Source organism: Trichomycterus rosablanca, chromosome 19, assembly GCF_030014385.1.
Source record: "Trichomycterus rosablanca isolate fTriRos1 chromosome 19, fTriRos1.hap1, whole genome shotgun sequence".
Lineage (NCBI taxonomy): Eukaryota > Metazoa > Chordata > Actinopteri > Siluriformes > Trichomycteridae > Trichomycterus > Trichomycterus rosablanca.
In genome coordinates, this window is record NC_086006.1 from 20,927,896 (window position 1) to 20,950,724 (window position 22,829).

Genomic DNA, 22,829 nt, shown 5'->3' on the forward strand with positions numbered 1-22,829 from the left:
CTTTATATCACAGTAAACCACGCTTGACAACAAAAAAAAAACCTAGAAAGGGCTGCCATGTTCTCTCTGCATTACCTTGAACTGTTTAATCATTTACATGCAGTTCCTCTGCTTTTGCACCAGACAGTACCAGACATTCACATGGTATTTTGTCAGTAAAGCAGTGGACCTGCACGTTTTACTCAACTGCAAATTAACATATGCTTCATGAAGGAAGTGATGAGTATTTCATATAACTAAAACCTAGGAACAGTAAACAATGTAAAATGTTTTAAATACAGACTGAGCACTTTTATTTTTGTGAAAATCTCAATTATTTAATTAGTTAAAATATAATAATAATAAAAACATTGATTTTACACCCCGGAAAAAAGACGTTGTTCTCTGCCATGTTTGTCATAAATTTTTTTGGCATTTGGCATATGTTTTTGCATTTCGCAGGCTTTGTCAATCTCACACACTGCTAAACATAAATGTTACCTTTAATTGATTGGTTGTACACCTGATAATATATAGTTAAAATGCTGTAAATGCTGTGAAGCTCTAGTAACCTCTTTCTTGACATTTACCTTCTTTTAATTAGCTGCATTTCTGGAGGATGAATGTACAGGAAACTAGTAGCCAGACTTTGATGAGGGGAAGTACAGATTTGGATGGCTGTTGGAGCTAATGTTCCATTATTAATGATTCTTTATAGCTCAGAAGTGGATGCTGGAATCTACATGTAACCCAACTCTAAAAGGGAAACTCTAAACTGCAAACATCTCAAAGGCAGAGGAGCCAACGAAGCATAGAACAGAATGCATTGATGCTGTTAAGTGGTCTGATCGACTGAGAGCAAAGAAAGAAGGAGAGAGAGAGAGAATGGCTTACTTGGCCCATCCATAAGGTACGGAAAACAAAACCAAACCAAACCAAGCCCATCAAACAAGGACAACAGGACAGCAAGAGGAAGAGGACCAACACGGCAAGAAAAAACGGAAGGCGGAGGGGTTGGGAACACACGCAGATAGCAGTCCACACGCGTACACAGGCCAGCTTGCAAAGAACCACACTCACAAAAACCACCATACAGTAAAAGAAAATAGTAGATAACCAGCGCACTGCACTCCTGGTGCAATGTGTGAATGTGGGTGAGCATGCGTGCTGCGCAGTGTTCTGAAACAGTTACTGTGTGTTTGTGTCAGCAGTAAGAAGTGTGAGATTGTGTGTGTGTGTCACTGTATATTATGTTTTGTTTATTAAGTATGTGTTATGTCTGTCACAGGGAACATGGGGGACTCACTCCCGGGGCCGGCGCTCGCATTGGCAGTGGAGAGAACTACATGAGTGGGGGTAGAAATATTGGTTACGTCATGGAGCTGGCTGAGCACTGATGAACGCCTTCTCACTGCACCCTGAAACGAACCACTTCTCTTGAATGTACTCACTACCTCCATCTGCAGGAGAGAGAGAACCATAACACATACATGTACAGTTTAATGTAAGAAAGATGGGGAGACAGAGAAAGAGGAGAAAGCCAGAAAGAGGGTGTTTTTTGTGGTAACTCTGTACCAAGAAGAAAAAATAAGGTTATCATTTTCTAAAAGGAATGACATACTATGGTCAATAGGCCAACATTTAATCTTTAATGTCTAATGTCTATCTACAGCATCTGGGGAATATGGTTTATTACCAAGGCCAACACATTTGACATGATTCCCTGTACAGAGAAAAGAACAGAAAACCAATTTACCAATTTAACAGCTGTACTGACAGTAATAATAAAAGAAAGATGAGGGGCACGGTGACTTTAGAGTTGTGGAAATTTGGATTTAATCTGTATTTAAGCAGTTTTTCGGGATACCCTAAATTGTAAGTGAGTGAGTAAATGGGTGGGTGTGTGATGCCCTGTTATTCGGGTGTAATGTGTTTAGGAATTGTAACCAGCAGAAATGGGATTACTTTTTCAAAGTTTACCCCGTCTTTCCTAATACCGTTATTACTAATACCAACCCACCAGCTCAGATTTTCTCAGAAACTATTATTTAACTATTATTAAATTGCTATTTTAGGGCAGGAAAATGTGAGAGGGAGAAGTCATCCATCCCACTCAGACATTATAATCCTACAATGTGCAATACTCTACCCGTGTGCTGCTGAAGCCCAAGATGGGACATATAACACAGAGGAAATAATCTGCATATGTACAAAAGTTTTAAGTGGAAGTACCCAGAATTACCTTTTACTGCATTGCGTTTATGGAAAATTGTGTTATAATTAAAGCTATGTTCAATGTTTTATCAACATTTTTGTATATTCGGAGATAGTTTCCTTGAAAAAACGGAAACACTGTTAATAATTGCATCTGCTGCAACTGTGGTCAGTTGGGCTAAATAGAGCATTTGGTTCTCTGGGATTTCTTAATCACAGAATTTGCCTCATGAATTATACATCTACCTCAGAAAAGACATGCTGTTCTTTTGCGTTTTTTGGCAAGTGTTTTATGTGCCCAGTTCACAGAATTTCTCTTTCCAAATGGGTGATAAAAATACATGCATACACAATTTAGATGTACCACATACACATTACATCCATTCAATGTTCTAGGTAAGGGCTTTAATGAATAAGTGTACTGGCTGTAGTTCTTTGGTTTACTTTATAGTTAAAAGTCTTAAATGTTTAACAGAAGCCTTGGGCTTTTAGTACAATGTAGTTCAGAGTAAAGAATTGTCTGTTCTCTTTTCCATCCAAGTTTGAATTATTATTTCAGTAAGAATCACATATTCACCAGGAATGCAGTATATAGATATTAAGATTAAAGAAATACTGACATTTCTTTAAACATAAACATCAAAACATCTAAAACACTCTCATATACATCACAAACCAATTCCAAAGTAAACAAGATTAATCCAATAGTTAAGGAAATCAGAATAACAAAATACCCATTTATTCTTTATTATAAATGGCAAGACTCAAAGCTTTATTAGATGCAGTGTGTGAACATCTAGTGTCACTCTAAAATCAGTACAAAAGAAATCACTGAATGGCTGTGTATTGAAAACAGGCATGATTAAAAGTTTAGAGGCCACACTATTCACAAAAAGATAGCTTGACTCTTAGACTACAAAAAATTCTCTCTAATGTACTGATTCACCGTTCAAACAAACAAAGGCAGGAATTTTAGTAAAACCACTTGTTGAGCTTCGGAAGATTCAGTTCCCAATTAATTAGATAATTTCTATTAGAAACACAGAGATGAAAGCTGCAGTGTATGCTCCTAGCAGGAGACACTCTCGATATTAAAGCCTTCATCAAATTGATGAAGTGACTATTGATACGTGCCTACACGCTGTAATGTGTGTAATGTTTTGCCAACTCAGTGTTACACTAGGAGGTGATCGATGCAAATCTTGTAGGGGGCTTTGATACAACTAGGGCAATTTGTGGTGCCCTCCTTACTGCCAGCATTTTACCTTCAGTCTCTATCCATTAAGCTAGTGTTTATACATTGGTAAGATAAGTGACAATGCAGGTGCCAGCAAATACCAAGTGGTAATTTTACAGTATGGATTCAAAGTCTCTTAAACTAATATTCAGTCCAGCCATGATGTTGATTTCTTTTTGTAATTGTTATCGATTAAGATACCTGATTTTGCAGCAGCTTTTTTATTTGCTGTAATTGCTGCAATCTGTTTATTAATCTTATTTTTTTATAGAAGTCCAGAGATTCAAGTGGCAACATTGCCATAATCCATTCATGACTAGAAGTTGATTGTTTCTGTTCTCTGTGTGAACATGATAGCATTCAATCAAGCTATCCAATTAAGCTTCTGTGAGCTCATGTTTACAGACAATACATTAAGTGTCCTCTCTAAGCATGGTTAAAAAATGTTTAAAAAATGCTTCATGGTAGAAAATAATCTGGTCCAAAAGGTTTCCCTTCTGCTCTTGCATTGTCTATGGTTTAGCTACATGTATACAATAATTGTAGAAGCATTTCCAGCCAATGGTGACTGGCATCATGTCTCAAAGGAAGCATGTGGTAGCCCTGACTTTTCTGTATTCAAAGCTGCTGTGTAATAGTGGAGACTCAGCAAATAGGTGGCCAAAATTTGGTAAATATGAAGTAATGTTTAAATATTTACATTTTAAATGTGTTTTGTTTCAGAGAGTATATTAAATATGACTTAAAGCAGCAACATGGAACAATTACAAAAACAGAGTTCTCTCTGGTAAAAGTATGTTTTTACAAGCAGGTAGAAAAAATTGCAATGTCAGTCATGTTATGCACCAGATCATTAGACAAACCAAGATCAGTTTAAAACAAAAGCCCTGTGGCTTAGTTATTTTTGGACACATATCATGACATGGCATCATTTTTGTTTTTCACTATCAGCAGACAACAGCTCAGTTTCTGTTCCTCTCTCTGTCTATTATCCACACCCTGTAAACCACACACTGCCTTACAAACACCAACTAACAACCTCATACACCTTTCACAGCCAATGTCCCGGCTAACATCCCACACACATTCTCACTTGTCCTCTCATAGAGTCTTCAGGAAGACAGAGACTAGAGAGAAGTTTTTCAAGGCACTGTTAGCTTCAAGAGCCATTCTACTGTACTTAACTGTCTCCATCCTAGCTGGTCTATTACTGGTATGGATGAAATAGAGAGAAGAGAAAGGCACTACTTTGACAGAAAGAGAGAGGGTAAGAAAGACAAAGAATGAGAGAGAGTGAGAAATGTACACATAGCTACAGTTACATAACCCAATTAAACCAAAATTTGCATTATAAAAAAACTATAATTAAACATCAATTAAGCACTGGTCAGAGATGATTAGTCTCTACATCATTGTGGATTTACAATAAAACACTCCTCAAGTAAACATGATAATGTATCTGGTAAAAGAAGAAGGTAAATAGTTATTATTGAATTTTAAGGCACAGAAAGAAGAAGTGAAACTTTTGTAACCCACATACATAGCTTGATTAAAAAGTTAAAGAGCCCTTATGGTGAAGGAACAACAAAAACTGCTGTTATAGTATATTATCTATTGATCTGTTTCATTCTGTGAGTTTTTTAGCAGGAGCCATAGTTATAATTGTCTTTTCCTGTACGAGTAAGTAAACAAGTGCAATGTGAGAATGTAATCATTTTAGAAACAGACCAGCAATAATAATAATAATAATAATAGTAATATATTATTATATGCTATTATTATTATTGTTCATTTTATTGGCAGTCCTCATGTGAAAAGATTTAAATTACAGCGCTTGAAACATTTTACTTTAACATTTTGTTTATCCACCCTTTAAATTCTGTCATATTTTGTAACATTTGTCACCCTTTTTATATTTACACTGCAAGTAAATTGGCCCACACAAGATGTGTCTTTTTTGAGTGTACAGTTCTAAATTGCCAAGACTGCAGACTGCACTATGAATATCAAACAGTTTTGTTTATTTACAAACCCTTTGAGCCCAGCCTATTATAAGTGATAAATGGCAGTGTGGGTACACAGCAATGCCACATGAAACAGATGAACAAAGACAATTATTTAGCATTATATGTAAAACATAACTTCTAAATGGGTAGTTTAACTTTCTTCAACTTGGGGGATCTCATTACACATTTTGGAGTATGGAACATTAACTATATGTAGATATAAAAAGCCCTTAATGTCCAGATTGGTAAGTGCAGTAACAGGAAGTCCCATAGACTTTAACTAGATGGATGTTGCAGTACAGAGGCAAAGGTGAAATAAAGCAATAAATCAGGCCTCTAAAGGACTCCGATTACATAATAGAGTAACAAAACAGCTCTGAACAGGAGAGGGCTTTTATAGATCACTGTCAGGGAAATCTATACTCATTAAGTACAGGCTCCCAAAAGCCGAGACCACATAGAGAGAAAGAGAAAGAAGGAAAGAAAGGACAAGATAAAGAGAAACCAAGACAAGTACAAGCCGATGGTGACTCTCAGGGAGAGTCTGGAGAAAAAAGCAAAATCAAAAGTGGATTTTGACAAGGATGATATCCTGTCTCTAAAAGCCAGTGCAGCTAATAGGTCTAAGGGGGCAAACACAGCACCTGAGTCTGGATGCGGTTGAGACCTCTGAACCAGAGGATCTGGCCTCTGCGCAGCTCTCTCTCAGCATGGTCTATTTCCTCCTCATCTTCAGCAAGCTCATCCTCCGTCATCTCGTCAGTACCTGGACTGGTGCCTGCTTCTTTGAGACACTTTAGGTGACTGGTGGGCACTGTTGCAATGACCTGGAGAATAGAGAGTGATGTTGAAAAATGCTCTGTAAATAAGTAGACAATGAAACATTCAATTTAAATGATTATTTATTGTATACTTTATTGTAACTCTCATATAAATATAGTAATAAAATAGTTTATTATAGAATAGAGCACTTTTTCTCAATTTTGCATTCTCTCAATTCTCTCATAAAAGTTGGAAAACAGTGAGTGCATCACAATCCATCACTGCTTTTACAGACTGAGCCTTTTTAAATAAAGATTTAGAAGACTAACCAAATCACAGATTCTTCTTTTTACTGCATTTTAAGACCCCACTTGTAAATATGTGTGTGGTGCCTTATAGTCCATTTTCCATAGTGTATTCTTGACCCGTAGTTCGTGTTTCTGAGAGGTGCCAGACCTACCATAGTCTTATTATTATTTTAGCTTTTACAGACACCCCTAATTTACTCTCTTTAATTCTTACCCTTTTGCTCCCTTTTCTCACCTGCCCCCAAAGAAGCTCTCCAACCCCCACAAAGAGGCACCACAGCCACTGCTCCATGTTAAGAGGTGCACAGCTGAAGGGTTTGCCCCCGAACTGCACGATCACAATCTGCACAGTGAGCATAAACACACATGAAGCGTTGAACATTGCTCAGCAATTTCTATGTTACACACAGTAAGGAAAAACAAGTATTGAACCACCACCGTTCACAGCTAATTCAGAAATTATTCAGATTTTAAAGTACAAAGTAAAAGACTATCTGAGTTTTTAGTTGTACATTTAAATAAGATACATGTACTGAAAGTAAACAACAGTCTACTTGTATAATGAAGTCCTAACAGTTTATAAGGTGAAGAGGTTGAGACCTGCACAGCAAAAGTGCCCAGCACAATGCTGCAGAAGATTGGGTTGCCGAAGATGCCATCAAACACGTTCCTCTCTCCGTGAATCTTGCGGGCATTGATCTCATTAAAAAGCTGCATGAGGACAAAGATGTTGAAGATGATGGTGTAGTGCTCGGAGGGAGGCGAGTGCAGTGGGGCATTGCGTCCACTGTCAATGTTAAAAATCTTCTCTCCTGCATAGTGTAACAGCAGTACAGGAAATAGAGGTCAGAACTGGGACAAATAAACCTATTAACCACCTTCAGAAACCTTTAGCCCTTATGTTCTGGTCCAAATAATCCATTTCAATCTTTTTTTATAGGATCTCCAATAAGCGTTAGTGAAATGATAATAAAAGAAAAAATATAATTTTACAGTTCATGAAACCATAATCACCACTAAGTCAATAAACCTAAGTGTACAAGGTATTACAATCAATTATTTCTGATCTATTATTAAAATTTTATAAAATATAATAACCAGTTGGCTCTGTGTAAAGAAGTAATTGATAAAGTAAGTAAGCAGCACCCAGCCAATGGACCCAATGTATCTGGTTATTTAGTTCGTCTAGACTAGATACACCTAGGCTTAATTACTGCAGAACTGCTAAAGCTAGGCTTCACCTAAATGATTCAGCAATGTAAAGAGAGGCTAAAAGTTTTAAAAGGAACACATTATGCCACAATAAAAAAAAGAAAAGTTATTAAAAAACTTGAAAAAGTGGGGAAAATTCCCTGCAGTTGGCAAGCCTTATAAAATTGTCCAAGAGCACAATGAAAACTTATTCAGTAAGTCACAGGGGAGCCAAACATCCAAGAAAGCAGTTAAGGTCATCATTCATGGTTGTACTATTAGAAAGAGACTAGGCAATAATTAATGGGAGTGTTGCAATGAGGTGACAGTGCTATCCACTGCACCACTGTGATAGTGGAAGTGGCTGTATATTCCGATCCAAAATGCCAGAATAGTCTTCTGATTTCATTGTGTCCTGCGCAGATTGTAGGCACTCAGTGCTTGAGGCAGCAAAGCAACCCCAAAACATTACTGAACCTCCTCCATGTTTTACAGTAGACATGGTGTGCTTTTTCAAATGCCTTCTTTTCCCTTTGTAAACACAGAGTCAGTGTGACATTCCAAAAATTCTCCCAAAAGGACTGTGGTCAGTCAAGCTAGGCTTTTTGTGTCTTGCTAGTAGAACAGGGGTCCTCCTTGGTCTTCTACAATGAAGCCCATTTTCATTCACTCTTATGGATAGTGCAATTTGACTATGCATTGAGCTTGAAGGTCAACTTGGATGTTAATTTGGTTCTTACTTGATAATTCAAACACTCTTCATGTTAAATGTTGGGATAATTACTTCCAACCACATCCAAAAATATAGGCTGCAGTCCAACTGGCCTTGTGAACATCTAGTTTAGAGATGGTCGTGTAAGCTTTACATTGACAACGTTCTGCTTTTCCTTATTTAACACTAAATTGCCAAAATTTGACTTTTTGCAGCTTGTAAGCATCGAAAATGGGTTTTGTCCATTTATGTACAGAAAAAGTATTTCAATTCATAACTATTAGTACAATACTTGAAGATTGAAAAAAACATTTCTAAGTATAATGCTTTGAGATCATAAGAGATGTCCTCAATCAATTCAACATCTATTATTGAGATGGAAGACGTTTTAAATGTTTTGAACACTTTAAATATCCCAAATGAATGTCTCACCAACAAACAGCAGGGTGAAGATGATGACAAGCTGATAGACTCCATGACCCAGGATGTTCTTCATCATTGTAAGGGAAATGAGAGGATTGTTACGACCGTACGGTTTTCTCAGCAGTAGAGCTTCAGTGGGTGGTTCAGTGGCCAAGGCAAGAGATGCAAAAGTGTCCATGATCAGGTTCACCCATAACATCTGCACCGCTTTTAGAGGCGAGTCCTGTATAAACACAGTCACATGATTTGACTTTTCCTGAGATGTTGTTTTATGAAGACAAATTAGCAAGTTGAAGGTGCAGCCTCCAGCAGGGGACCCAGAGCATAGGCTAAATGAAGCATACCTTTTCCATAATTCTTTTTTAAGCAGGGTGCAATGCAGCAAGTTAGTCTAACCTAATGTAATATAAGCTCTTCACATTACACATACTCACACTTATCACATAAATGCATTCACGAGCCAGACCATTAGACCCTGTATTTATATCTTTATGGGGATCAAATGTTCCCTTAACAGTATTAGGCTGTGTTTACATGGATATTCTGAGCATCCGTCATAGAACAAATTTGTGTGCCTTGCTGGAGTGGTTTTGGGCAGGAGTTTACTTCTGTATTTTCCTAAAAAATGTACACACTATACTAAATAGTCATTTAAATAATAACACCACTAATGATGTTGTGCACTTTTGCTGCTGTTGTAGCTGAAGTGGAATCTCAGCTGTCATATATTGTCCTCTATAATAAACCACACAATTTTAATTGGATACCAGTCTGGATTACAGGCACCTGTACCTGTAATTTTACTATTACTATGAAGCCATGCTGTTTTAAGATATACAGAATGTGACTAAAATTTGTAAATAAGCAACCTAAGTGGCTGTTGTGTAAACTAGTAATTTCCACCTTTTTAGCTGACCCTGCTAAGGAATACTCATTTTTTTCTATTTCTATTTATGAATTTTCTCCCATTTTCTTCCCAATTTGACGTAGTCAATTTGTCTTCTGCTGCTGGGGGATCCTTCACTGCAGTTGAGGTGGGTATATTGCTGCTCACGCCTTCTCCAACCCGCGCACAGTGGAACGCTTTTTCACCTATTTACTCTGAACAGGCATCTCTCTATCCGCCAGTCAGGGTCCTTACAAAGCGTTTGAAGACCCCACTCACATAGTCCGGTCATCCCACCCTAGCAGAACCGTGTCTGCTGCAGGCACTGACAATTATGCCTGCTAGATGGCGCCCAGCCGACCGGTGGCAACGTTGAGTTTCGAACTGAGGAGTTCAGAATCTCGGTGCTGGTGTGCTAACAGAATATCCCGCTGCGCCACCTGGGCGCCTAATGAATACTCTTAAACAAACAAAACATAACATGTGCTACAGAGAAGCCTTACTAAAAAGCAGTTAAAGGTGAATAAAGGTGAGGTAAATGTCCACCATATTATAATTATAGAGGATTATTGCATTGTAATGCAGTCATTTCAGCTTTAAAAAAGGTTAGTACTGTTATACACTGATAATATAGGTGCTAGATAAAATTGTCACATAAAACAGGACATCTTTAAAACAAGACTGGTGAACTTAAAAAAGGAGGAGGCATAGCATTATTCATCCACAGTAATGCATTTCAATGGAAATAACAAACAAATATAGAGATTAAGTTTTAGCTGTAGTTATGTGTGTGTGTAAGTGTGTGTGTGTGTTACCTGTGTGATACAGGCTCCAGTAAAGGCCACTATGACAGCCACAACATTGACAGTAAGCTGAAACTGCAGGAATTTCGAGATGCTGTCATAAACATTCCTCCCCCACATGACTGCCTTTACAATGCTGCTAAAATTATCATCAGTCAGGATGATGTCTGAAGCCTCTTTAGCTACATCAGTGCCAGCTATGCCCTGAGGGAGTATAAGAGAGACAGAAAAACAGAATGAGAGAGTGGGTGAAGCAATTCACTACACCAAGTTGGACACATCTGGTTATTTTGTGCTCCAAATGACAACTGTACATAAAATAACACAGAAACACATTATTATTGCTGCATTTATCATCATGAGCAGGTGCAACAGCACAATGAGTTTATAATAATAGCTGTCTCAAAAGTTCAAAGGTTAAAAAAACTTTTTAAATATTGTTCTAAAAGAAAAGAAAGCACATCACTACCATCCCTAGATATATTCTTGCCTATCCTTGCTAGGTTTCTGTTATTTTTTATACATTACCAAGCAATTTCTTTTTGCTCTTTGTGATCTGGTGCCACCTGGAAACACTGGGCGCAAGGCAGTTTTATACTTTGGACAGTGCAATTTACTGCATGTGCCATGCATCAAAGAGGGATTTAAAGTAGTGACTTCATCTTTAACAGGTGAGTGTCACACATCTTCAGGCTTCTGGGGACCTGGGTTCCACTATGCCACTCCTGAGCGGAATTCCTCCCATCTCTTACAAAGATGAAGAAGGTGAACTTGCTGCTCTAAAATGCTTTTGATTGACTTAATCAGTTATTTTGAATGTATTTGGATTCACTGTTGTACTTTTTTGCATCCTTTCATTGGTTCCAGCGTGGCATCTAGTTCCAGTGCACTGTAACTACCATTTATGTTTATCACAGAGATATCTTCTAATGCTACAGTTCATATTATTCAAAGAATAATATGTATTTTACTGCATTGTTCTCATTTGCAAAAAAATGACATACCACTTAACTCACTTAATCATAACTCAGAAGGCATATGTTAACTTATACATTTCAAACTGAATTTGAAGAATCCTGAATAATCATATTTACTCACCATGGCAAAGCCAACATCTGCTTTCTTGAGAGCTGGTCCATCATTGGTTCCGTCACCAGTCACTGCCACAACTTGTCTCTGCTCCAACGCAGTGCTGTCAATGATTCCTGCAGATTATAACAAAGCTTAATCACTGCGCAGGACCCACATTTACCAGCACCATCACAAACCCAGGAGTAAACAATACACATTCATATTACCAGCATTGTATCATGGCTGCAGAATATACACTAAATATTGTCATAAATTGCAAATATAAATTATTACAGTAAAATTATTGTGGGTAATTTTTTTTAAAGTTGGCATTTTAAAACACACCCATTATACCTAAAATACGTATGTTATGCATTTTCCCTTTAATAAAAGCCTTGTAAACATAAACAGGTATAGGTCAATAGATATTTATCAACTGTCAGCTGACAAATAATGTAAAAGCCCTCAAGCCCAAAGTCCTCAAGTAAAGATAATGAACTGCATTGTGGTACAGCTGAGTCCTAGTGCACTAGACAATTTAAGCCATTTAAGAATAATATAAATTATATTTCTTTCTTAGCTCCTCTGAAATGTACTTAGATTGTGACATAGTGTTAATGTTAAGCCTTGCTGTGTTTAATTATTTTAATTGGCTTACCAATTGTGTAAACTTGCTGAGCAAGTGATATGGTTGTTAGATACCTTTGTGCCTTCAGTAAATAAGATTGCATAATTTTTTCCCAAATGTGTCATGTTTTAAATTAACTTCAATCTGTTAAGTTCGTGTTTCATTTAATAACTTTCACACCACAAAAAAACTGCAAACCTTTAACAAGAGTGTGTTTGTCAGTGGGTGAAGACCGAGCCAAAACTCTCAGTTTGGGCCAGATCTTATCAATCCTCTCTTGTTCAATCTGAAACATGAAAACAAAAAACAACAATGAAACCCTTGTGTTAGATATTTGACCTCATTCGTTTCCCCCCCCCCCCCCCCAATTATTATACATTTAGATTTACCCAATGCAGACTCTGATAACATTTCATCATTAACATCATTGACAATACAAGTACTGCAACTAATGTTAGAAATGTATAATAACACTGCATAACAATACTCTTAGTATATATCACCTCTCCTTTCTCATTCCTGATTCGTCGATTGAAGTCCTTTCCTTCTATACACAAAAAGTCATCTCCAGGCTGAATGATTCCACACTTTGCAGCGATAGCACGAGCTGTATTGATGTTGTCACCAGTGACCATGCGCACAGTGATACCTGCCTTCTGGCATTTTCGGATAGCCTCAGGAACCTTTAGTGAGAAGAAAAATAGGTCAACCAGAGCAAAAATGCCCAAGTCAGACTGAGTCTATAAAACAAGTCAACAAACTGAATGTGGCACATTCTTGAAATGACCACTGTGACACAAAGTCAGTGGCTGTCATATTAAGAGATACACAAAGTTACACTAAATGAGTTCTGAGAAGCCCCTACTAAAAACGGCAAAGCCACTTAGAATACAAAAAATGTTAGAAAGATTAAACTGGTGCTTTATGGCTTGAATTCTAAGCTTTTGAATTCTAAACATTCTACTAAACTCTACTGTAAAACATGGTGGTAGCATCATGGTATAGGAATGCATGTCACCAGCATAGACTGGCATATAATGCACAGTAAAATCAATCTTGAATAAAAACTGGCCTTAACCCCATCAAACATATGTGGCAAAATTTCAGAATTGCTGTACACCAGCGCTTAACAACTAATTTGTCAAAACTTAAACACTTTTTGTCTTCAGTGGGCCATATGAGCCAAAATAAAGAGTAAATATAATTGACTTTTCCAAACCTCTCCTGGTTTTAATAGCTGCCCAAGTTGGCTAATTCAAGTGTTAAACAAGAAGGACTTTTGGCTTGATTTACTGTGACAATAAAGCAGCTCATACAAATCTGTTTTGACGTAATTATTGATTCCAGTTTGATCCAAAGCCACAGATTCATTAACTATTTGGATACCTCAGGTCTCACTGGATCTTCAATCCCGACTACAGCAATGCAGGTCAAGTCAGTAACAATATCGGCCTCGTTTTCCCAGTCAGGTTCAGGCTCGCCAGAGAGGTCACGGTAGGCTATGCAGATGGTGCGGAGACCTTCACATGCCATGGGCTCAATCACCTTCTTCACCATTTCATCCCTGTCCCTTGGTCTAAAGGTCCGCACTGCATCTCCTGCTCCAATAATGGATGAACACCTGAAGGATGGAGGAAAGGAGCAATTGCAGGAAGAAGGGAATTTTTTTTTTAAATAGGTGCATTATTATAGCTCTGTTGTTTATCTTGCTTCTGGCACTACTTGTTGGTCATGGTGATACATTAAATTAATCAAAACCTTCTGAACAACTAAAATGAAAATAAACAGTGCCATGGTATGTCAACAGATCCGGTACATTACAGTTTTAAAATAACAGTACAACACTAGTCAAAATATAAGTGGTAACCCACAAGCAGACTCACTTTTTTAAGAGAATTTCGGACGCTCCTTTGCTGTAGAGGCGGAAATTACCGTCTGGCAGCTGCACCACAGTGCTCATTGACTTGCGGACTGAATTGAAAGTGTACACCTTGTACAGCTTCTCCTCGGGGATTTGCTCACGGATAGATGCATATTCTCGCTTCAGGTCAAGCACAAAGCCCAGCAAGCCACACTCTGTCTTATTCCCTACCTGTTTGGGCAAGCCGCCTTCCACATCCGGAGGCTGGAAAATAAGAGAGAGGAGATTATGTACATATGCAAGTGTAATTTAATTTACACTCATTTATTCTTTAACCAGGAGGGGATTTACTATAAGGTTTTTACAAGGATTTCATTCATGTGGTATAACTTTGTTACTTTAAAGAGCATTAAATTATTCATTGTGACAAATAGATACAACTGGAACAGACAGTCTTTTCTGACCACTGTACATGTCAAACATTATGGTAGAATTGGAATTGCTTACACCTGTTTTAAACCATTAGCACTTTTTACCTTTTTTAATGTATTTGTTAAGCTTTTTCCCTTCATCTGTTACCTTTCTGTATGTGTTTTTAGATCTTTTTACCATACATTTTTTTCTGTCAATAAACAGCATTGCCTATGTTTTTAACAATTAATAATGCAAAAAATACCTGAATGTTACATCTCAGTACTAACTGTTTTCCCCTTAAAATCAATTGCCTAAAAGAATGCAGTAAAACTACTGGAGTGACAAAATTGTCACTTCAGGTATTATCATGCTTAAGTGGTGCAGTCTAATACACTAATCCAGTCTTGGCGTTGCTGGTCTGATTCTGGTAAAAAAAAGAATCAATCTGCAGCTGTACACATCAGAGGACACATGTTCCTTTTTGTTAAATATGACACAATGTAGAAGAAAGGTAACATAATGTTCTATTAAATTCTTTAGGGTATTTAAGGTTATTTGCTGTTTTTGTGCAGTGGGTCCAGCCTCTCTCTGGTCAGCATAGCAGCTTTGTTTTTGCACTTGTTGCACTATGTACGTTCAGCATGCCAAACCCTGGTCATGTTTTAGTACTGTAAAGTACTGTGTAAAAATGTTTACATTTTGTAACCGCCTTACAATACATAGTTTGTAAAAGTCTACCCAAGTAATTCTTTAGGAATCAGACTAAGAGCTGAGTTGGCCAGGACTACTAAAAAGCTATTTTAATTATGTTGATTCAGACCAGCCTTCTGCTGTGTTCTCACCATGATCTTGGAGGTATAGCCACTGTTAATAGAAATGGCATTCACTATTAACTCCAGGGTGTTGGAGTTGACCTGGCTGGGATCTGGGATCTCGCGGAAGTGCTGGTCATTAATGTAGGCCTGCACCACGGTCATGCGGTTGGTGGTCAGAGTGCCGGTCTTGTCTGAGCAGATGGCGGTGGCATTGCCCATGGTTTCACAGGCGTCTAAGTGCCGCACCAAGTTATTGTCCTTCATCATTTTCTACAAGGAATAAAGAAGATGGTAGCTAGTAAGAATGGCATGTATTGGGTTTGGTAGTGATCTTTGTATCTTTGTACTGAAGCGTGTAAATCAACTATTGGTGCTAAACAGCCTAAACAAAAAATACTAAGGTAAAAGGGTACATTTAAAAACATTGCTGTACTGTAAATTGCATTAAAGTTTGAAAAATACAATATCCATACAAATACAATTTTAAATACACAGAACAAATATATGAATGTAAATAATCTGTCTTAAATATTAGCATACTGTATCTGGAGCCAAAAATCCAAACCAGTAACAAATATATGAAAATAAATATTATTGTATAGAAACAAACTATGCAAAACCAAACTTCATGTGAATAATCCCATTATAAGGCATTCATAACATATGTAATATATTTTAGTTCTAAACACAGAATTGAATCTGATCTAGCTTACCTTTACTGAGTAAGCTAGCGAGATGGTGACAGCCAGGGGAAGACCCTCAGGCACAGCCACCACCAGCACAGTGACTCCGATGATAAAAAACTTCACAAAGTACTGCACGTAAATAGGTGTGCATTCAGGCATCCAGCTCCTTCCCTCCACCACAAATGTGTCAATCACAAAGTACAGCACCAAAATAATCACTGTGATAGCCGACATCACCAGACCTGGAAAGAGAACAACAGACTGGATGATGGCTTCCTGCAGGGTTGCATCTGTTTAAGTGATAGTGTGAAAATACTCATTACAGGTACTGTCAACAACTTAAGTAGAAGTTGGCTGAAACTTAAAAAAAAACCCAATATCCATACAAGTACTGTATACTGGGGTAGGGGAGTAGTCAATCCTATTAGCCAATTTTATATTAAGGTAACAGCTTATTTTATAAGCTAGACCTGCCATACAGATAGTACCTTGTTTCTTGTGTGGCTCTAAGAAAAAGGGGGTGAACTGTGTTTCAAATATTAACTCACTGTTTACACAGACCCACTTATCACAAGCCAATCAGATCTCAATATATACAATCAAATTAATGGCATTCATTCTACAGTGGACCGTTGAAAAGACTTGTAAATCTCTAATTTTGCTCAATTGTGGGCACTGTAGGGTCAGAATATACATTACGATGTATGAATATGAATATGAATCCACTGACCCAACCTATCTTGGGCCAGTAGTAAGGGCTGGTAATGTAATGGTGTCAAAAAGATCACATCTGGGATATTATATAATTGGAAATTATATTATATTAATTGTATTATATGATAACATAGACCAATACTCTAAAGAAATGTTTGTTACACCTTAAATTTGTTAACTTTAGTTGGTATTAGGTGCAATGAATAAGTTCCACCATCCACTTAATGGCAACTCTGATTTGGATCAGTCATTACTCACCTGCTTTGCCAATCTGCACAGCCAGTTTGGTGAGTTTGCCCTGTAGAACAGACTTCTCCTTTTTGGGCACATTAGCTTTCTTCTTCTCCCTCTCCTCCACCTCTCCGCCTTCCGCGCTCTTCAGCGGCTGCATCTCCATGGCGACCGCTCCATCCTGCTTCTTGGCTGATGGGTGTGACAAAAGTTGTGTGTTATTACTGCGAGCAATATGTGACACCTACATGAACTACTCAGACCATATATACATAACATAAAGCATTACAGTACCACTATGGACTGTTCTATATATGGAATAAACATGGACAGACAAAGAGGAATACAGATACAATCACTGAAAGCACTAAGAAAACGCAGAGGCTCAGTGTCTATGCTTTCAACACCAGTGAATTATTGCTCTATAAACTTCCACTGAGACTGCACAGTTCAGCAAAGTGTGTACAGATGAGTCTTAAACAGAACACAATGTAACATTGCCGTAATAAACGACACAAAAGGGCTGCAAAGCTCAATGGTCATGTACGCTGTTGCAAAAAAAAGATGTGCACTTTGGAAAATGTTTATTTCCATGTCATAATATTAGACAAACCCATTTTGCCCCAATTAATTAATAACACACACATAATGATAATTTATTTCTTCATTAAAGACATTGATCTCTCATTTAAACTCTTCTTTACAAAAGACGTCAAAGGTATATATTAATGATGTAATATAAGCTAGAGGTGTTTTATGGTGCCATGCCTTCTACCAAAAGGCATTAAAGTATGGAACTGCCTATTTTTTTTTAAAGAATGTTACTTATTTGGAGGACCTTAAAAGAAGAATTGTTAATATACAAAGCAAGGAACAATGAACTGACAGAAAGAAAGTCTACAAATCGAGAAATTTCAGTATTGGTACTACCAGGATCACAGCAAGAGCACAATGGACAATTACAGACCAATAAATGGTATTTATTAAATAATACTTTTGCTCTTAAAATATTATTGCACATCTCAAATGTGGGCAGCTTAATAGAAGCTTAACAGAAGCTTGCAGATGGCTGTGGTGACTCCACAGTTTACATAATGGACTGTTGATCAGAGGGGGTTCAAGCTCCTTCACTGTTGGAGCCTTAAGCAAGACCCCTAACCTTTAGTTGCTTAATTTGTACAGTTTGGGGGGGGGGGGGGGGGGGGGAACTAAATGTATAAGTCCTAGTATATATGTTTCTGTCTGTGTCCTGCACCAACAGGGCTGTTTATACTGCGTATATCTAATTCTCTGTTAATAATGCTATGTATTGTACTATTGACTCTTATTTTAATAATAAAGACTAGAAAACTGTGTCCAAAAAACCTAATTCCATGTGACATAATTTATGCAAAAGGCATCTAAAAAAGGAGACCATTTGCAGCTGTATTTTTTATATTTTTACTATACTATATGAATATAGTTTAAAATAATGATGAATTGTACTGTGTAATAGTATACTGTGACCTTTTTGCCAGAAGTCCCTGCTTCTCAAAATTGAGCATGGAATTACATTTTATATCGAAACTGACTGTATAGTGTGAGCCTGCCCACACAAATCCAAATGCTTGACTAAAGATTTCATTCATGTTTCATTAGTTCAGGCAGAATGAGTTTATCAATTATGACCTGGAAGAAGATCAAACCCCATTAATAAGTAATTAATTACACACATCAGGCTGTTATGTAACCCATCCACATAACATGAGTGTGTCTGTATAGCCAAGGTCCACGGTTTAGCAGAACACATTAGCAGAAGCTACAGTGAAACCTGTTCCACAGCAATAAAATAATTAACCCCTCAGAGCCTCTCTCATTTATTTACACGACTGTCTCTCTGGTACCTTTATTCTGATTGCTCTCCACTGTGGCCTCAGGCTGCTTTCCTGTGAGTAAGAGAGAGAGAGAGAGAGAGAGAGAGAGAGAAAGAGAGAGAGATTGGACAAGGTTGGGCATATATTATAAAAATACACAAGAAAAAAAAGAGAAAGTAAAATTAATTACACAATAGACAGGCCGACAGAACTACTGTAGGAAACACAGAAGTATGGAAATGGATGCACAGATGTACACACACATGCACCACATGCACATACATGAACACAAACATTTAGCTAAGTTACACAAAAAATGTACATGACTATTTCATTTAGTGTAATAAGGACTCTGTGTCTTCTTTATAAGGTTCGGAAACACATTTTACTTAAACTTATGTGGTCTGATCTTCATCCAAGTCATAATTAAAGAAAACCTCATTTAGCTGAGACTAACAACACATGAACAATTCTACTTAACATGACGTCATTGAACACACTTAACACACTCACAGTTTTGGCTGTAAAGGGGTGTTTATTAGACCAAATGTATGTAGACCCGCTTTAGAGGTCATTTTCTGTTTCAGTATGACTGTGCCTGTGTGCACAAAACAAGGTCCATAATGAAATAGTTTGGCTATTTTAGCATGAAGGAAGTTTAAGGTCAATGTTAAACTCTGACCTCTAACACCTTTAGGGTGGAACGGTGCCAGACCTCCAACATAGTACCAAAAATGCTTTTTTGACTACATAGCCACAAATTCTCACAGATACTTTGTAACCTGGTAAAAATTCATCCCAGAAGAGTGAAGGCTGTTATAGCTGCATACTTTACATTAATGGCCATGGAATATCTAGTAAACTTATGGTCCACATACTTGTACAACAAATGGCCTTGTGTTGTATGTAAAATTTAGTATTTTACTGTTGGTGAGAATTGTATTTAGCAGTCATGGCATATCCTGTATTTGTGGTTGACTGTACTTGGACAACGCTGAGGGGAAATTTTACATCAACATCGGACTCCTTTCCCAATTTATTTATTACACTATTTATCTATTTATTATTTATTGATTTATTTTGTATTATAATGTGTTTTGATTTATTTTCCTGTTGTATCATCCAACTACGTACTATTAAGCTTTTTGAGACTAACTGCTACCATAAAAATCTCCTGCAACATTTCTGATCCAATTTTAAATAATTGCAAGCTATTCATTACATGCTTCCTTTTATCAACAGAGCAGCTCTACAACCAACACCTGCAATTTTATGTCAATAATTGAAACATCTGACTTTTCAAACTGTAATGATTTAAAGACGTTCATACAAAGAACAATTGTTGCATGTTATAAATTAAGTTGAGTTTTGTAACTTGGATGATTATCAGGACACACTTGTCAGGAACTACTAAAGAAATTCAGGTCATTCCAAAGGGTTCACAAACTTTTTCTATGGTATGTACAGTCGAAATTGTACTGTACATACACCTGATGCAAGTACATTGTTCAGAAGGCTTGTCTGTCTTTAGCGGTACGTACCATTAGTGATGCTGCTCTGTTTGGCTTCAGTAGTAAGTGAGTAACTACTCTCTTCTGATTGGGGAGCGTGACAGGGTGGGTGTATTGGTCATGTGGGTGTGGAGTAGGGATTGTGGGAAGTGTAGGATTGGGAGGTAAGAAAAAAAACAAATAGTTATCATGACACTGCTGGATCTGTGATGATGTGTCAAGGAATGGGAATATACACCATATGGCGAAAAGTATGAGCATAGCATCCCATTCCAAAACCTCTCTTTGCAGCTATAACAGCCTGCACTCGGTGGAAATTTGTGCCCTTTTCGTCGAAAGAGAATGCGTGAGATTATTGGATGATTGCAATCAACGTTCCAAATAATTCCAAAGGTATTCAATGGGGTTAAAGTCAGAGCTCTGTACAGGCCACTAAGGTTCCTCCACACAAAATTGTGTATATATTGACCTTGCTTTGAACACGGGGCAACGCCAAAAGAGTTAAAAGTTTATACTTAAAGGTATATCATTGTTTTTATGCACTTGTTAGCAACTGGATGTGGCTAAAACACCTGATCTAATAAATTACTAGGGATTTTTCATACTTTAGGCCATGTAGTGAAATGTAAATAATTATGCAGTCAATCGTATTCGATGTAGTCACTGGATATGGTTGGATATGATTAAAAATAAAAATAAAATTATGAGTAAGCTGCCAAAATGTATTTATACAATAGATATAAAATTTGTTCATAGTTCTTATTAAACTGGGAGAAGAACGAGATTTAAAAACCCTTTTGAACATTTTATAGTCAATGTAAAATTCCACATAATCTGACTTTTATAGATGTCATCATGCAGTGCTAGGCTGTAGCATCTCTACAAATAATAAAACTATCGCTTTAACCAGACTTTATGGTTTGGGCTGGCAGGGATGCAACAGTGACTTAGAATAAAACAATCAAACTTTACAGCTGTGGTGAGCGGAAAAGCATCTCAGAATACAAAACACGAGAGCAAATCTCATGGCAGATAAGCTACAACAGCAAGAGACCCCATTAGGGTCCACTTCTGTCACCCAAGAACAGGAACCTAAGGCTACATGGGGCAAAGGGCTACTAAGACTGGACAGGGAAAATGTCTTGAAATCTGTTCATACTGATCACATGTCAGAATTTTATGTAAACAGCATGAATTTACAGACCCGACCTTGCCTTGTGTCAACAGTATAGGCTAGTGGTGGTGTTGTGCACACCTTTATGCCCATAATTTATTGTATAACAACTACCTTTAGCATGATATTTTGCTATGTCTTAAAAGCACAAGTCATTTCAAACTGGTTCCAGGAACATGACAATTAATTTAGTGTACTTTACTGGTCCACCCAGTAAAGTACCCACCAGATCTGACTCCAGAATAGCTCCTTTGGGATGTGGTAGAACAGAAGATTTGTAGCATAAATTTCTAGGTGACAAGTTACTTCAATTTTCTGATGCAATCAGGCAATCAGTCAACATGAGTCAAAAAAATTAAGGGAATGCTTCTAACACATTCTGGAATACATAAAGAAGTATTCCTGTCTACAAACCAAGTTAGGCTGGCAAACAATTTGCTCATGTAATGTAAAAGGGCATTATGTAAGAACCGCATTTCCTAGCCGCCTCTGTTTCCTTTTATGACCACAGCGTTCAGAATCAACACCTGGAGCTTATTTCACGATATAATCAAGTTGCTACTTATAGTCCTCCAGTCCGTCTCCCTGGTGCAAAGCACTGGACCTATCATCATTTCCGCTCTTAGCTTACGTATAGTATTATAGTATATTTATATTCCTCTGTATCTATGTAGGGTTTAGCATTTATCATAGTTTTCACCTTTACACAAATTAGTTATTTGTATTAGCATTAGCATCCTTAGCCATTTAGCTTTAGCATATATCATTAGTACAGTAACACAGATTTATTAGCACTAGCATATCTAACCATGTGATGTGTGTATGTGTGTGTGCCGTGTGTATTTACTCTATATGTTATATATTGTATATACTGTATTGTTTATATTTACATTGATCTGGTGGTGGTTTACATTATTTTTTTATTTTGTATATATCTTGTATTCACTTTGTAAAAAATACCTGCAGCCCCCCGGAGAGGAAATAGACTACCCTATACCATACCTTTCATAACAGAAATTGAGATGCTTAAAAGACATAAACCATCCCTTCCATCCAGACAGCAAGGCAAATTATGCTCTGTTAAATTTCAAGCCAATTCAAGTACTGTGGTACATGTAAGCAACTATTAAAGAGCTAATACTGTAGAAATACTAAGTCTTTAATGCAAAAGTATATAAACAAACTTTTCAACTAAAGACCAAAAAAAGAATGAGGAGGAGTCTGTTTTAATGCATAAATAATGCTTTTATCTTATCTTATCTTATAGCATGTTAAGAATAATGTTAATGTATTTTTTAATTTTCATAATTGATGATGATGATGATATAAATTGATGATGCATAATAAATA

At 37.2% G+C, this 22,829-nt stretch overlaps 1 protein-coding gene across 5 annotated transcripts in view; it reads right to left on the reverse strand.

Annotated features, from left to right (window-relative positions):
• Positions 1–22,829, reverse strand: part of atp2b3b (ATPase plasma membrane Ca2+ transporting 3b) — a 54,572-nt gene that overhangs the window by 8,985 nt on the left and 22,758 nt on the right. For 2 of the 5 annotated variants that reach the window (XM_063014865.1, XM_063014864.1), the window contains exons 7-21: positions 18,825–18,866; positions 16,969–17,133; positions 16,024–16,238; positions 15,338–15,580; positions 14,104–14,345; positions 13,607–13,841; positions 12,724–12,903; positions 12,419–12,506; positions 11,620–11,726; positions 10,534–10,725; positions 8,842–9,055; positions 7,107–7,318; positions 6,742–6,849; positions 6,081–6,263; positions 1,286–1,439 (exon numbers count right to left, since the gene is read on the reverse strand). In XM_063014865.1, coding sequence (XP_062870935.1) covers positions 1,286–1,439; positions 6,081–6,263; positions 6,742–6,849; positions 7,107–7,318; positions 8,842–9,055; positions 10,534–10,725; positions 11,620–11,726; positions 12,419–12,506; positions 12,724–12,903; positions 13,607–13,841; positions 14,104–14,345; positions 15,338–15,580; positions 16,024–16,238; positions 16,969–17,133; positions 18,825–18,866 — 2,580 coding nt within the window. Of the gene's footprint in view, positions 1–1,237; positions 1,440–6,080; positions 6,264–6,741; positions 6,850–7,106; positions 7,319–8,841; positions 9,056–10,533; positions 10,726–11,619; positions 11,727–12,418; positions 12,507–12,723; positions 12,904–13,606; positions 13,842–14,103; positions 14,346–15,337; positions 15,581–16,023; positions 16,239–16,968; positions 17,134–18,824; positions 18,867–22,829 lie in introns of those variants that run through there. The other 3 variants (XM_063014867.1, XM_063014863.1, XM_063014862.1) reach the window with 3 other exon arrangements.